The sequence below is a fragment of the Manihot esculenta genome, chromosome 3, assembly GCF_001659605.2.
Source record: "Manihot esculenta cultivar AM560-2 chromosome 3, M.esculenta_v8, whole genome shotgun sequence".
Taxonomy (NCBI): domain Eukaryota; kingdom Viridiplantae; phylum Streptophyta; class Magnoliopsida; order Malpighiales; family Euphorbiaceae; genus Manihot; species Manihot esculenta.
Window position 1 is genome coordinate 2,819,628 of NC_035163.2, and position 14,256 is coordinate 2,833,883.

General features: G+C 33.0%; 2 protein-coding genes across 2 annotated transcripts; both read right to left on the minus strand.

Moving 5' to 3' along the window:
• Positions 1-45: 45 nt before the first annotated feature.
• Positions 46-8,350, minus strand: LOC110611881 (WD-40 repeat-containing protein MSI4). The gene is made up of 15 exons (XM_021752419.2): positions 7,804-8,350; positions 7,349-7,412; positions 6,840-6,926; positions 6,661-6,723; positions 6,360-6,425; positions 6,183-6,257; positions 5,884-5,959; positions 5,428-5,644; positions 4,969-5,050; positions 4,698-4,771; positions 4,429-4,540; positions 4,274-4,348; positions 3,019-3,095; positions 468-567; positions 46-366 (listed from the first exon to the last, which is right to left on the minus strand). The coding sequence occupies exons 1-15, from the start codon at positions 8,013-8,015 to the stop codon at positions 265-267; spliced, it is 1,482 nt and encodes a 493-aa protein (XP_021608111.1). The 5' UTR covers positions 8,016-8,350; the 3' UTR covers positions 46-264.
• A 1,481-nt stretch (positions 8,351-9,831) lies between these two features.
• On the minus strand, positions 9,832-12,393 carry LOC110610839 (transmembrane protein 258). The gene is made up of 4 exons (XM_021750913.2): positions 12,163-12,393; positions 11,984-12,084; positions 10,085-10,163; positions 9,832-10,008 (listed from the first exon to the last, which is right to left on the minus strand). The coding sequence occupies exons 1-4, from the start codon at positions 12,163-12,165 to the stop codon at positions 9,961-9,963; spliced, it is 231 nt and encodes a 76-aa protein (XP_021606605.1). The 5' UTR covers positions 12,166-12,393; the 3' UTR covers positions 9,832-9,960.
• Between the last annotated feature and the right edge of the window lie 1,863 nt (positions 12,394-14,256).

A 14,256-nucleotide genomic window follows, 5' to 3' on the forward strand; every position in this document is an offset into this window, starting at 1 on the left:
AAACGTGATCCCCTTGTTTTCTTCCTTTTGCTTCTAAATCAAAGCTTAAATTCTCGAAGAGCAGAGTTTTTCCAATTCCACACAATTTTTCATGAAATTCATCCGACTAAGGTATATAAATCTTTGACTCAGGCCTAAATCTCTGAACAGCTATTTATATATCTAGCAGAATGCCTACACTTGAAATCACCGCCAATTTCTATCAAACTCAAGGCAAAAGAAACACAGAAATCCATGCATTGACTAGTTTACTCCATACCCATTTCAAGTTTTTGAAGCACATGCAATCACATGCGACTTGAACTTCTCAAGCTCTGTCAAAACCTCATCCTCTGGCCTATAGATCAAATCACTCATGCGCCATATCTGCATGGACCATGAAAAGTAAACCTCTTTGGCTAACTTGTGTTCTAATACACACTTGCACAACACAATAAGAACATTCATAGAGAAATAGTAACTGATACCTGCAATGTTCCCCCTCCTCCTGTGGTATCACAGTCGTCTGATACGCTAACAATTGTCCAAGGATCAGATGCATTCCAATGGAAGTCAACAACTTTATCCCTGAGCAGATAGAAGAATTAACAACTTCGAAAGAGAAAATTATGTCCAGATGGAAACAATAGAAACATTTCAAAAGAAATCCAGGATTCAATCATTTGCAATATGCTAGATTATCATATTAAACGACATAAACCAGGAACATTCGGGAAAAAGGTGAAAACCCAAGCAAAGACCAGAACCAAAGGATAGACGACAGGGAATGTAGGACCTTTTACTAGGCATCCAATAGTCTAATGAAACCAGAAATTGGTTTTACTGAACAAAGAAGCCATTAAAGCAAAGTAGATAAGATACTAAACATCCCTCTTCACAAAAACAATTCAAGAAAAATCAATTTTGTCTTGGCAATGCAGGGTTCTGGAAAGCTCACATTGAAGGTATCAGCTTGGTGCATCCAAAGAAGAATTATACTTCTTTTGTGGATAGGAAAAGGCACAAGGGGATAATTTCACTATATTTTACCACGAGAAGGATCAGTTGGTACTTGGTACCCTATTTATGGATCATGGCAATATTACACTTTTCAGGTTGCTAGCTTTTCAGGAAAATTTGCATATCAGAAGCATTTCACTACTCTTTCGTGTATAGAAAATATTGGTATTATTTTTAAGATATAGGCAGAACAACAAAAAACAAAATTGAAATTTGATTGGTATAAGACTTTTAATTCTAAGAGACATTGGCTTGAAAATATAAATTGAAAATTTTGTTGCCCAAGCAAAATCTCTCAATTTATCTTACAGGGAGTGAAATTGCAATTGAGCAGAATCTCCTCTAAGCAGTGTTGCTTTGAACAATAGCAAGTGGAAGACCCAAAACCCATTTGTTTCCTTTCTAGTCAAATAAACATCAAGAATGCTCCCATTGGCAGCCTTAAAAAACCAATGAAGGAAACAAGGGAATGACTTTGAGATGGAAAAAGTACTGATACTCATTTCAAAAAGAGTTGCACAAAATCCTTACTAGAAAATGTAAATAAAGGTCGCGGGGTACAAAAACATGGCTGAAGCAATGTGGTCAAGCCAATTAGCAGAAAAGCACAGAGAGTACCTAATCTTGGTTTCCCTTTCCCTTCAGCTTCACACTCTCCACCCTGACCACCGAGACACACCCACACCCACACCCACACCCCTCCCCAACCCCCTCCAACTAAAAAAGAATAAAAATGAAAAAAAAAAAGAAAAAGAAAATGAAAACACAACAACCTATTCTTCCCTCGCTGGAAGAGGCATCTTCCAGGGTGATTAATTTTGGAGTTCCAAATTGCACATTATCTGATCCTAGATTGCAGCACCAAGACCCAGAAAGTGTCCCAGATCATACATAAAATAATAGGCACAGGGCAAACTGAACTATGTCCCAGATCATACATAAAATAATAGGCACAGGGCAAACTGAACTATGAAAACACCGGACCCAGATTTTATGTTACCTAACACATCCACAAAGAACATAAATGAGCTCAAAAAACTGAACTCCTAAGAACTGAACGAGCCCTTGCTCCTATAATTAGACCTTGAAAATTCTAAAATGATCCTAGATTGCAAAAGCACCAAGACCCAGAAAGTGTCCCAGATCATATATAAAATAATAGGCACAGGGCAAAATGAACTATGAAAACACCGGACCCAGATTTTATGTTCCCTAACACATCCACAAAGAACATAAATGAGCTCAAAAAACTGAACTCCTAAGAACTGAACAAGCACTTGCTCCTATAATTAGACCTTGAAAATCCTAAAATGATCCTAGATTGCAGAAGCACCAAGACCCAGAAAGTGTCCCAGATCATATATAAAATAATAGGCACAGGGCAAACTGAACTATGAAAACACTGGACCCAGATTTATGTTCCCTAACACATCCACAAAGAACATAAATGAACTGAAAAAACTGAACTCCTAAGAACTGAATGAGCCCTTGTTCCTATAATTAGACCTTGAAAAAAATTCACAAAGAACATAAATGAGCTCAAAAAGTTAAACACATATAGAACTGAATGAGCCCTGGTTCCCATAATTAGACCTTGAAAATTCAAAAATGAGCAGGTTAAGTAGTGACCAGGAAATCCAGACCACCCATGGTCTGAGAAGACTGCTTGAGAGCATGGGTAACAAACAGATGTTTGTGAGAGATAGAAGGTGAGAAGTGTGAACATTTTGGTCCCCAAGATTTGGTTGCCTTAGTTTCGAGGAATTAATTCGGAAATTCTACCAGTACTGATGGAAATTGGCTTTGTATGTTAAATTTGATATAATGAATGTGAAATTGAAATGAACACTTCATGGTTTCTGGGCATAAGACTTAGGAGTTGCAAATACATTACAAAAGAAAAAATGTGGAACTTTACATATTTCCAGCACAGGCTCATTTGCAATTAAGGAATTTAATTTTTCTTCCCATGTCTAGGAGAGAAAAAAAAAAAAAAAAAGAAAGCATCAAGTAACAGACCTGTGCCCAGCATGCTGGAAAAACAATCCTGCAGGAGAACTTGGGGCTCTAGTTGGGCGCTCTACCTTCATGCCAACCTGCATGTTGAGAAAGAGTTATGCAATGCACTTCAACTTTCCAATACCATCTATATGTCACATACTTCCGGAAGAAGAGAAAGGGGTTCTAGAAAGGAGTAATCTCTTAGCTGGGAAAAGGCGGGAAAAGAAGTTCTTTATAACTACCTGTAACTGTTTTGTTCACTAAGCCTACTAGCTCAGAGTGTATAAATTCCTGTAAAGAGACTCAGCTGTTATCAAGAAGATTCATGAATATAATCATTTCTCTCTTCTTTCTTCTATACTTCCTTTCTTCTCTATTCTTTCTCTCTTCTCCTCTATATTCTCTCTTTCCCTATACTCTCATAATCTCTTCTCCCTTCTTCCTAGTTTCTAATCTGTTAGGGTTAATCCCTGACACTATACTTGAACAAGAAAGAGGCTACGCAATCAGACATCTAAGCCAAACAGTAAAGCAGCTGAATCAGACCTTCAGAAAACTTAATAGGAAGAGGAAAAGTTATTGCTATCAGAGAGTTGCAGGGCCCAAATTACCCTAAAAGACATCCGAAGTAAGTTTTGGAAAGTCATCAAAGGAACAAATGGAAAGAGAAGTGTCTATTGGTAGCAGAACAGTGAAGCAACAAGTCCACAATGTTCTCTGCTTCCAATGTTCATGGGGAAGGGAAAAAAACCTTTGATTTGATAAAGGGAAAAGAAATGAAAACCAATAATGTAAACTTTGCTGCAAACACTCCCTTATCAATTATGTACTTCATACTTCAATTTGAAGGTCTAGGAATCCAAACAATTATCTACTAAACAAACCAAATGCATCTAGAGAATCAAACCTTCGTACCACATAAAAATACATGCAGAGCCATGCAGTATGTCAACATTTAGCACCAGTATGATTATATGTGACCAGTAATAAGCACAGTGTGAAGGCTTTCACCAGCTTCTTGGAAGAAAAAATATATACATTAATCCACAGCCGCACATACTAACATACACCTAGGTAGACTGACATCACAGATAAAGGTCAAGATAGATAATTTCTTGCAAGTGCTTCCAAGTATAAAGAAAGCATGTACATGCAGTCTTTTCTGTTTTTGTTTTTATTAATGATTTTTCAGTTTCGGTACGTCTCACAGGTCTGCAATTTCTATGAGATATCTCTATGTGTTAAATTTAGATGCATAGATGCAGATCCACACCTTCTCATAATCCCAAATATTTAGGAGACCATCTTCTGCAGAACTTCCAAACACAGATGACTTGTCAGGAGACCACTGGAAAAAGAATGAATATATTTAGGAATAACTCACAATTAACACTTCCGTTACCAGGCCACAGCAGCAAGGACGATTACCTGTACACAAAGAACAGCAGCTTTGTGACCCTCAAACTTATAGACAGGTGTCCCAACTCCATTAGAAGCGAGATTCCGTCGATCAAACATGCGGACTGAATTATCTGCAGACCTGGAGAGACATTACAGAAAAATAAAAGCATCTAAAAGTTTCCATCATCTCCACAAAACACAAAATATGTGGGAGCATAGCCAAACCTAAAAATCCATCACATACCCACTGCCTAAAGAGACATGAAAACCAGAACAATTGTAAAGTTGGATCATACCCAGTCAAAATAAGATTATCATCATGGGGATTCCAATCAACACAGTGAAGATCAGCATCATGTGCTTTCTCAACCTGTTGACCAGAATAAAAAGAAGACACATTATGTACCATCATCAGCTGAGTTCTATCCTAATTCAAAACTAGAATATCACAGAAGGTTTAACAAGATGATAAGATATGAAGCTTTTCCACCCACAAGCAAAGAGAAATTTACAAGTGATTTCAAGCATTAACAAGGAGACTAAGAAAATAGATATGAGGAATATAACCTTGACAGCTGGGCTAGAGCCAACTCGAGTATCCCATAATATAAGGCAAGAATCATCTCCTACACTACAGAACTCCTGAATACTTCAGCAACAATAAAAATTTTGTCAGCAACAAAATAGCACATAACAAACAAATTACTCATCCTAATAGAAAAGCCACAGAAAACAACATCAGCACAGAGCTAGGATAGATGACTATCTTTCCTGCTCTGATATTTCAACAAGAAGAACCAGAAAGCATGGATTGCATCCATAAGTCACAGTTACACAAATGCCAGCTCGACAACTTGATCCGCAAAAGAAAATAAACAGCAAAATGATTATGAGTGTGTTTGTCATTTTAAAATAGCATCACTTTAATGCTCTCTCCAAAATGAGGTGAAAAATGCAGTTCAAAGCACATGGAACCATGATGCCAAAAGGTGCTTATCTATATGCAAACAAGACCACGCAAGATACCTGGATGGGCAGAATGTCACATCTTCTACTGTATCCTCGTGTCCCTGGTAGATACCTCGAGGTCCTACAGAAGGGCTATCAGCAGCTTTATCATTGCCATCCCCGGCCCTTTTAAAGATTGATCCACCAGATCCTGGAGACTTCACTGTCGCTGGGTCAGTAGCAGATGCTGTTATATGGTCCTGGATACTCCACAGAACCACTGTCTTGTCCTTCCCTGCAATGAAAATCTTTCTGCTTAAAAGAAAGCCTTCATAAAGATAGAATCTTTTACTAAATCTAGAACAAGACAACCTGGAAGAATAAACAAAAATAACAATGCAGCTATATAAATACTAAACTAAACAAAACTAGGGTGTCATCAAATACAACAGATAGAAGAAGGAATAATTTGTGAATAAGATCAACAAGCTATTTTATACAATTGTCGACAGTAATAAATTGTAACTTTCCAACCTCCAGAAAGCACAAGGGGTTCAGTTGGGCACATTGCAAGAGCAAATTCTGCATTATCTTGATGTCCAGTCAAAATCTGCAAAATGAGTTCCAGGTTAAAATGGTTCTGGAAGATGTTTTGTGGAAAGCAGACTGTTGCAAATATGATTCATATCTATATTTTACATTCTAAATGTTATTATCTCATTATCATGGTAAAATATATAATAATATCCACAAATAGTTATTTCAAATATAAAAAAGTGGAATCATGCCCACAACCTTTCTTTCTCTAAAAAAAGCCCCAAAGAAAGTTATACCAAATCTGGACGAGAATTTGTAGCTCCAAGAACAGCATGGCGATTAGGTTGTGCTTCAACATCCCATATAAGAACCTGAGTTTTCCCAACGGAGGCAACATTAAACTAGGCCATTAAAAGAACCTCCAAATTAAACAAAGAGAAGACCAGCACATCTCCAACGATTGGTAAACTTACATCAGGGCTGTCAGTATGAGTGGCCACTATTCTACTATTCTGTGGGAGTTCTCTAATCCTGTTCACCTGCAAATTGGATACTATTAATCTTTTTAAGGGAACAGTAAAGAGGTAAGGAAGAAAACACATCAGAGATATGCAAAAGCATAAATACCCAAGCATCACTTTTTCCAGCAACTCAATTCAAAAATAAACTTTAGAGCATAGTTGAAACATATATGACAGGATGAATATAACCAATAAATACAAAACAAAGTAATGCTATAAAATTCTCATCTGATATGTTTTCATGCATGTGTACCTCTCCAGGATGTATGATAGTCTTGTACTTCCTAACAAATGGAGAGCGTGCTTCTTCATTAAACTACAAAGTCAATCAATAGACAACAAATCAAAACCGAAGTTACATGAACAATTTCCTGAATCTAAAAGCAGCATGCAAGAACAAGACAGTAAGACACATCATATGGTAGAAATCACCTGAGATATGTGCTCTGCAGCAGCAACTCTAGGCTTGACAACTTCACAATTTGCAATAACCAAAGTATTTGGAACACTACCATCAGTCTGGCCACATAAAAGAAGAAAAAAAAAACGTACTTGTTAATTACAGCACAATAAAAGGTATATTCATTAGCAAGTTAAGTGTGAGAACATATCTCAAGTATCGAAAAAATTAATGTGCTACACAAAAATCCACAAGCACAAGAAAAAAACTGAGAAAAGAATATATCACTTGTGAGTATCAGGTGCATTTCAAGTACCCATTCAATATCTGAAAAAGAATATATTACAAAAAGCGATAATCTTCCACTCCAATTCAAGCAAAAATTAAATTGAGATTACACATCAAAAAAAGACTAGAATGGTCAAATTTTTGTTAGTTAATTTAAGGAATTTAGGTTGCCGGTTTAAATTACTAAAACCTGTCAGTACGTACACAACTAAAATCATATGGGTTGAAATAAAACTGACATAAGCAAACTTGCCTGCTCCGAAAGGTAGAGACGTTGGCGATTCTTGCAAGCAGCTAGCTCAAGCTGTGGACCCCACCTGTTCACAAGAAGATCGACCAACAAATCAAATGAATAAAAAATAATAATAATAAAAAGATAGTAACAGATAAAACAAACAGAAGTAAGCCCACTCATTGCAGAGCTCAGATACAAAGAAATTAAGCTAAGTGAACCGTAGTCCTGCATAAATTAAAAAGCTAAAAATGAATTATGACCATAAATATTCATGCTTTAATCACTCGCCCTTTCATCACAAAAATGGGAATGAAGCTGAACACAGCTTCACATTACAAGAACACCCTCAAGCAATGAAAAGGTAATAGAACGCGAAAAAAAAAAATCATATTACTGGAAAATCCCTAGAGAAAGCGAGGAGGGAGAAATTGACTCTAGCATTAAAAACACAGAATTTTTTTAAAAAAAATTACCGGCAAGAGAGAGAAGGCCAAACGAGATTATGGTTAGCGAGCCAGTCATAGAGAACGGGAACCAAAGACTTCCACTGAGTGTACTTATCGTCGACAGAAGGTTGCTGAACCTTCTTTGCCTCCTTCATTTTGGCAGAACTCTGCTGTTGCTGATCTTTCTCATCTTTGGGCTTAGGTTTCCGACCTCTCTTTTTCACCACTGGAGGCTCCATTTCAGAGCTACCGCTCTAGAAAATAAGGGGTTGAAAAGAGAGAAGAAACTCACCTCTGCCGGCATGTACCTGCCACCGAACTGTGAAATTAGGAGGACGATTACTGGGTAGCTGTAATCCAATGGTGGTGAATATAAAGGGAAGGGGAATTTAGGGAGAGGGGAGGGTTGATATTCGACGCTCGGTTTAAAGACGGTGGTGAACACGCGTCAGGAACAGGGATAGGGACGGAACATTAGAAGGAAGAGAGGTACAGGATAACGTGCTTTTGCTGTGGCCAAGTTTTTCACATCAGAGGAGCTTGCTGTCCTTCCCTGTAGCCTTCCCCATCAATGGGTATGAGGTAAATTTTGAGGTCCTTGTAGAAAATTTATTATTTAGTCCTCCTATTACTTAAAAATTATTCTGTGTTTCACCAACTTCTTGTTACATTAATGACTTATATTTCTAATTAATAAAATTAAAATATTTATTATTTTATTTTTAAAATAAATCAACTATATAATTGATAAAAAATATTATCCTATTATATCATTGGTATTACTATGTATTGTATAACTTTTATATATTATAATAAACTTATTAATTAATTTTTATATTTTAAAAATTATATTAAAGAAGAATTACTTTTTTTATTTATGAAATATATCGAAATTAATAGATTTATCTCCTTATTTTTTAAATTTAATATTTTTTTTTTAAATTTAATTTTTTATTTTTAAAATTTAATTTTATTAAAATTAGATATCTCTCCAAAGAAGGAAGGTAACGAGTGATGAAAAAAATAATTGAACTACCCTTTTTATTTTTAAAATTTAATTTTTATAAATTTATAGATTTCTCTCATAAAAAATTAAGAAAAAAAAATATTTTTATCTCTAAAATATTATATTAATTAATAAATTTGTGTCTCTAAATTCAACATTGTTACATTTTTATTTCAACTATTCTTTAGTTTGCTTATAAATTTTAAATCAAATGTTATATTTAAATCAATATATATAAAGAAGAGAGAAATATCTAAGCAATTCAAGGTTTATATAGTAAAAATGATCATATTTTGTGTATTTTGTTCAATTACAAAAAATGAATAAAAATGAAATTAATATTTAAAATGATGGAAGCACTATAATTTTAATGGAATTAAAATGTAGGAATTGATTGATATGTTTTTAAAATAAAATATTAAACAATTAATGTTATAAAAATAAAAAACTAAATAATAATTTTTCTAAACAGTTAATTGGCTGAGCTAAGTAAATAGCTTTTTATTTTCATAATCTAATATTAATTTATACCTAGAAAGTTTATATTGTAAAACTACTTTGTTATAGAAATAGTTAAATTTTATAGAGATTATATTTTTTATATTATAAATTTACATAAAGTGATAAATATTTTTTAGAATAAAGAAAATATATTAAATTAATAAAAATTTATTATTCAGACTACATAAATATATTTTTTTATAAATTAATATAATAAAATTATATAAACCTTAACATATTATTATAAAATATACATTTAACTTTATCATTTCACTATTAAAATTTGTGATTTATTATTAAATTTTATATCAAAATAATATCTCATAATATAAATATTACATTAATATGAAATAATATAAATATCATATTAATATGAAATAATTTTAGTATGAGGTTTATATGTTATCGTTATTTATTAATATTAATATATAATTTAATTATATATTTTAAAGTAAATCATAAATTTTGAAATAAATTATAAATTTTTGAAGTAAAAATTGATAAGACTGCAATATATATACCAAAAGATAAAGCATTTCCACATCTCATTAACCAAGAAACAAAAAAATATATCTATTTAACGATGTCAAGCATATCCTCTTTCAACAGAAACTTGTTTGTCAACAATTAACAGCTCAACATTAAGAGCAAAACTCCATTGATTCCACATTACGACCCTAAACATAAACACCAGAAGCTAGTAGCAGGAACAAGGACCCGAAACCCTGCACCAGAGACCAAGATCAACTGTCAGCGGTTATCCAAATTTTGCAATAACAAATCAGTAGATATAAACTCTACCAGAAAGAAAGATGCCATAGCTCCTGTTGTAAGCTCCTTGGCAAGACTCCGATTCCGCCTAGATGAAGTTGCTTCATACCTGCACGAGATAAAACTGTTATAAGCCAAATTGGGGCAAGCTAAGCATTGTATATTAAGTGATAAATGAAGCATGACCAAGTCACTCTTCATAACAATCAGGCTAATGCTTAATTATTTGCAATGCTTACTAACACTATGATATCAAACAGTTAAAGAGATGTAAGAAATTCCAGGACAATCCAAGCCACATTAATCAAAGGTCACTAAACGAATATAAAGAATTCCTCATCCAAATCACATGCGTTTGACAAAAACAAATTACACAGATAAAGATGCTTTCACAAATGATGAATAAATCCCAACACAGACAAAATTATAGGCCAGATAATCAGGCTAAGACTGGGAAAAGGTTCAGAAGTCCATGCCTGACCTGAATGATGATCAGGTCGAGAGAAAACATATAAACTTGAGATATTAAAATATTCTTTTTACAACATACAAACAGCTTGCGGCCATGCAGAAAACTAGCACTTCTAAAGGAAGAATAATACTCCATTGATGCAAAGCAAAAATATAGTAAAAAAAGATAAACATTTGACACAATGTCCTGATGTCAACTAAAAGAATCATTACAAGAGTTCAAGAACAGTCCTTCAAAACTCGTGAGAAGCAATATTCAAACTTGAAAATACATTTTGGATTTGTAATACTGAACCCAAAAAAAAAAACTTGAAAAAGAAATATAGATAAAGTAGAAACTTTTTTTTTCACCTTCAAACATCTAACAGCAATATCAAGAAGTGTTATTTATACATTAGCACTGCTAACAGAAATTTAAAAGAACTCCACGCACATTAGTGACTGTTCAGAAACAGAAAATGCATATTACGAGATGCAAAAGATAAACAGAAGGACCCTCATTACAGTTTACTAAAAATCTTGTAACGATACCTGCTAAAGCCATATGTTTTTAAAAGAATCCAACTATACAGACAACATACAAAAAGTGACAGTACAGACTTTGAAGATGTATTTTGAAATTTCTACAACATAAATTACACCGTGCATTTTAAATTTTATAGCAAATAATTTTCTATTGGTCCAAATGAACATCCCATTTACACAGTAGCAGATCTAGAAATATTCAGGAGGGAAATTACATAGAAATAAGAATAATACATAGAAATTTTATAGGATCAGTGGGTACAACTAAACTGATTGTCTAGGGGCACTCTCATAAAAATAAATAATTTATCAAAAATATAAGGGGAAGAATGGGAAGAATGGGGTAATTGCTCCCACTACCACCACCCTAGATCTGCCCCTGCACTTACATGTAAACATAATCTTCTAGTATCTTATGAATATCTGGCATAAACAATAATACTGAAGCTAAATAAAAGAATAGTTTCAACAACAGCCGGAGATTATACTTGAAAACTAAATGTTCAGGAAAGAGGGAAAACAAAGGGCTAATCATAGCTTGATAATTGATAACAGTGATTTTGAAATTTTACAAGTCATTTTGTCATATATAAAGCAAATACAGAATAATTTTCAGCAAGCAATATGATAATAATAAGCTTGTTGAGATGTTTTAGCAAGCCCCGCACTTAACCAAAATTCATGATTTTCCAAAAACAGGGCTTCTCTCTTGTTTCCATCCATACCTAAGATGCATTATAAAAGACCACAAACCTAAAAATTCCAAAATAATTTCCTGAAAATGACCAAAATTTAAGATCAACATAGAAAATAAGAATCCAAGAAAAGAACAATACAATCAAGCACATAAATTGCCAAATCACTCTACCACAATCCTATATCTTCCAACATACGACAGAGAGAGAATTGTACAAACAGTAGAATCGAGCTTACACGAAGAAGGAAGCAGTGACCAAGAGGCCGATCGCAAGCATCGAGACGGCTAGGGTTGGATACCATGCATCGGGGACAGGACTCGTGATCGATTTTGTAGCCTTCAGAAGCAGAACAAAAGAATCATTTTTTTTTCAATCGACAAGAAAATGCGAGGTAAAGAATTGAGAGAGCGTTACCATTGGAGGTGATGGAGAAGGACGAAGGTCTCTCTCTCTCTCGTCTCCGGTATCGGTGGAGAAGAGTGTAGCCACGCGCCGGTGAACGTTAATAGGCTAATTGCTTCGGCTTCGAGGCACAGCTTATATCAGTGAGGACTGGGAGCGACTTTGTGTGTCTGGGTTGGTATTATTCGGTGCTCCGTCGTCACTCAAGGTTTCATGGACTCTCATTTCAAGAAATGTTAGATTGGAGTAGTTTCCATCTTCAACCGTTAAACCGTTGACCATTAGGTTTTCATTTAAAAAAAATAAGATTTAGGCTAAGTTAATTCTTATATTTTTTAAAATTTATTAAAACGTATTTATTTTTTTTTATATTAATAAAATAATTTTTTTATTATTTTTACAGTTAAAAATATAGTAAAATATTAAATTACCTCTTCTGTTTTTTTTTTCTTTAATTTTTCTTTTTATTTTTATTTTTTAGAAAAGAGGAGGAGGCGGTGATTTTTTTTTTTTTGAGAAGGAGAAAAAACCATGAGACTATTTCGTTCATAGAAAAAATAATAAAAATATTTTAATAGATATAAAAAAAATAAAAATATTTTAATAAATTTTTAAAATATAGAGAGTGACTTATTAATAAAAGTAATATATCCAAACATTAAGAATTTTTATTTGAGGGCAAAATTAATATATTATTTATAGGCTATTTTCTTTTTAAATGATATATTACTTATTAAATTTTTAATATATTATTATTTAACATATATTAAAAAATAATTTATTAGCTCTAAAAATTAATTTGATGACAGTGAATATATTAAAAAATATATAAAAATTATTATTTTAACAATATTAATAATATTTTTTTAATTCATATAAAGAAATATTCGCAAGTAAACTCAAAAATTAATCGATTGAATATTCATAATAAGCTTAATCTCTTATTCGGATGAAAGAAGGAAAATAAATGGTGAAAAATGAGGGAGAATTCTTTCTTTACATTGTTGAGAAAAGGAAAGAAAAATATAGAGGAAAAGAAAAATAACTTTATTTTTCTTCACTTGTTTTGCCTCCAAATCAAATGGAAAATAATGAAAGATAAGTGATTTTATTTTAAAAATGTGAAATTATTTTCTTTGTAAAAATATAAAAATTATTTGTCTTTCCATCATTTATTTATTCAAATACTAAAAAAGAAAATAATGAGAGAAAATAAATATATTCTCTCTTAATATTTTCCTTCCCCTAGCTTGCAGTTATTCAAATAGAGCATAAGACAGCTCAAGCTTTTATAAGCCCTTCACACGATGCCTATCAACTCAAAGATTAAATATTCAATTCATGAAGTTTTTTTTTTTTTTTTAGTCAATCAATTAATAAGGATTGATTATAAAATTTTTTATTTTACTAAAGTAGATTGCATTTATGCAAGGTCCAGAGACTGTACAACCGGGGCTACAAAGTATAAAGGCCCAAATTAAAAGAAAATAAAGTTTCAAAATAAAAGGAAAATCAAACCAAAATAATTAAAATCAAAATCTACAAACCAAAAGCAAAAATCAAATGGTGAAACCATATACACTAGCTAGCCATTGCGAATCTATAATTCTATCGATAAGCACTGATTTATCGGCATGATTCTTTAACGTTAGAATTGAGATCAGAATAGATAAATAAACCTATAAAAAATGACCACACAGAAACACGACGGTGAATTACATGGACCGGCATTATTGAAGTGATACCGACCATATTATTGCAGAAAGCACCTAAGAATATACAACACACACAAGCAAGCCATAAGCCTTCAATATCTAGAATCGTCCACAGACAGAGACGTAGGGAAAAAGACATATTTGAACCCAGTCATGACCAATGGGGTATGACCACAGACGTATCGGTGCGATTCTAAAAATATCAATATCACGCAAATAATTATCCTCCACACCGATCAAAGTCTTCTTAAACAAATCTAGCAAATATTGAATTCCTCTTGCAAGATTAAGATCGAAAATCTAGAAACACACTAAACAAACAATAAAATAACAAATAAAAGAAAAAAAAAATAAACCACCAGCTGTCAATGGCGATAAATTTCAAGAAGGA

What these genes read in the sequence shown, in the direction of transcription:
- LOC110611881 (XM_021752419.2), bottom strand. Translation starts at nt 8,015, where the DNA reads ATGGAGCCTCCAGTGGTGAAAAAGAGAGGTCGGAAACCTAAGCCCAAA. An exon ending in TGGCCTTCTCTCTCTTGCCG is followed by an intron (nt 7,413 to 7,803) that starts GTAATTTTTTTT and finishes TCTTGTGAACAG; the next exon opens with GTGGGGTCCACAGCTTGAGC. An exon ending in GATAATCTTATTTTGACTGG is followed by an intron (nt 4,541 to 4,697) that starts GTATGATCCAAC and finishes ATGTCTCTCCAG; the next exon opens with GTCTGCAGATAATTCAGTCC.
- LOC110610839 (XM_021750913.2), bottom strand. An exon ending in GTCACTGCTTCCTTCTTCGT is followed by an intron (nt 10,164 to 11,983) that starts GTAAGCTCGATT and finishes TATCTCGTGCAG; the next exon opens with GTATGAAGCAACTTCATCTA. An exon ending in CTATGGCATCTTTCTTTCTG is followed by an intron (nt 10,009 to 10,084) that starts GTAGAGTTTATA and finishes TCTCTGGTGCAG; the next exon opens with GGTTTCGGGTCCTTGTTCCT.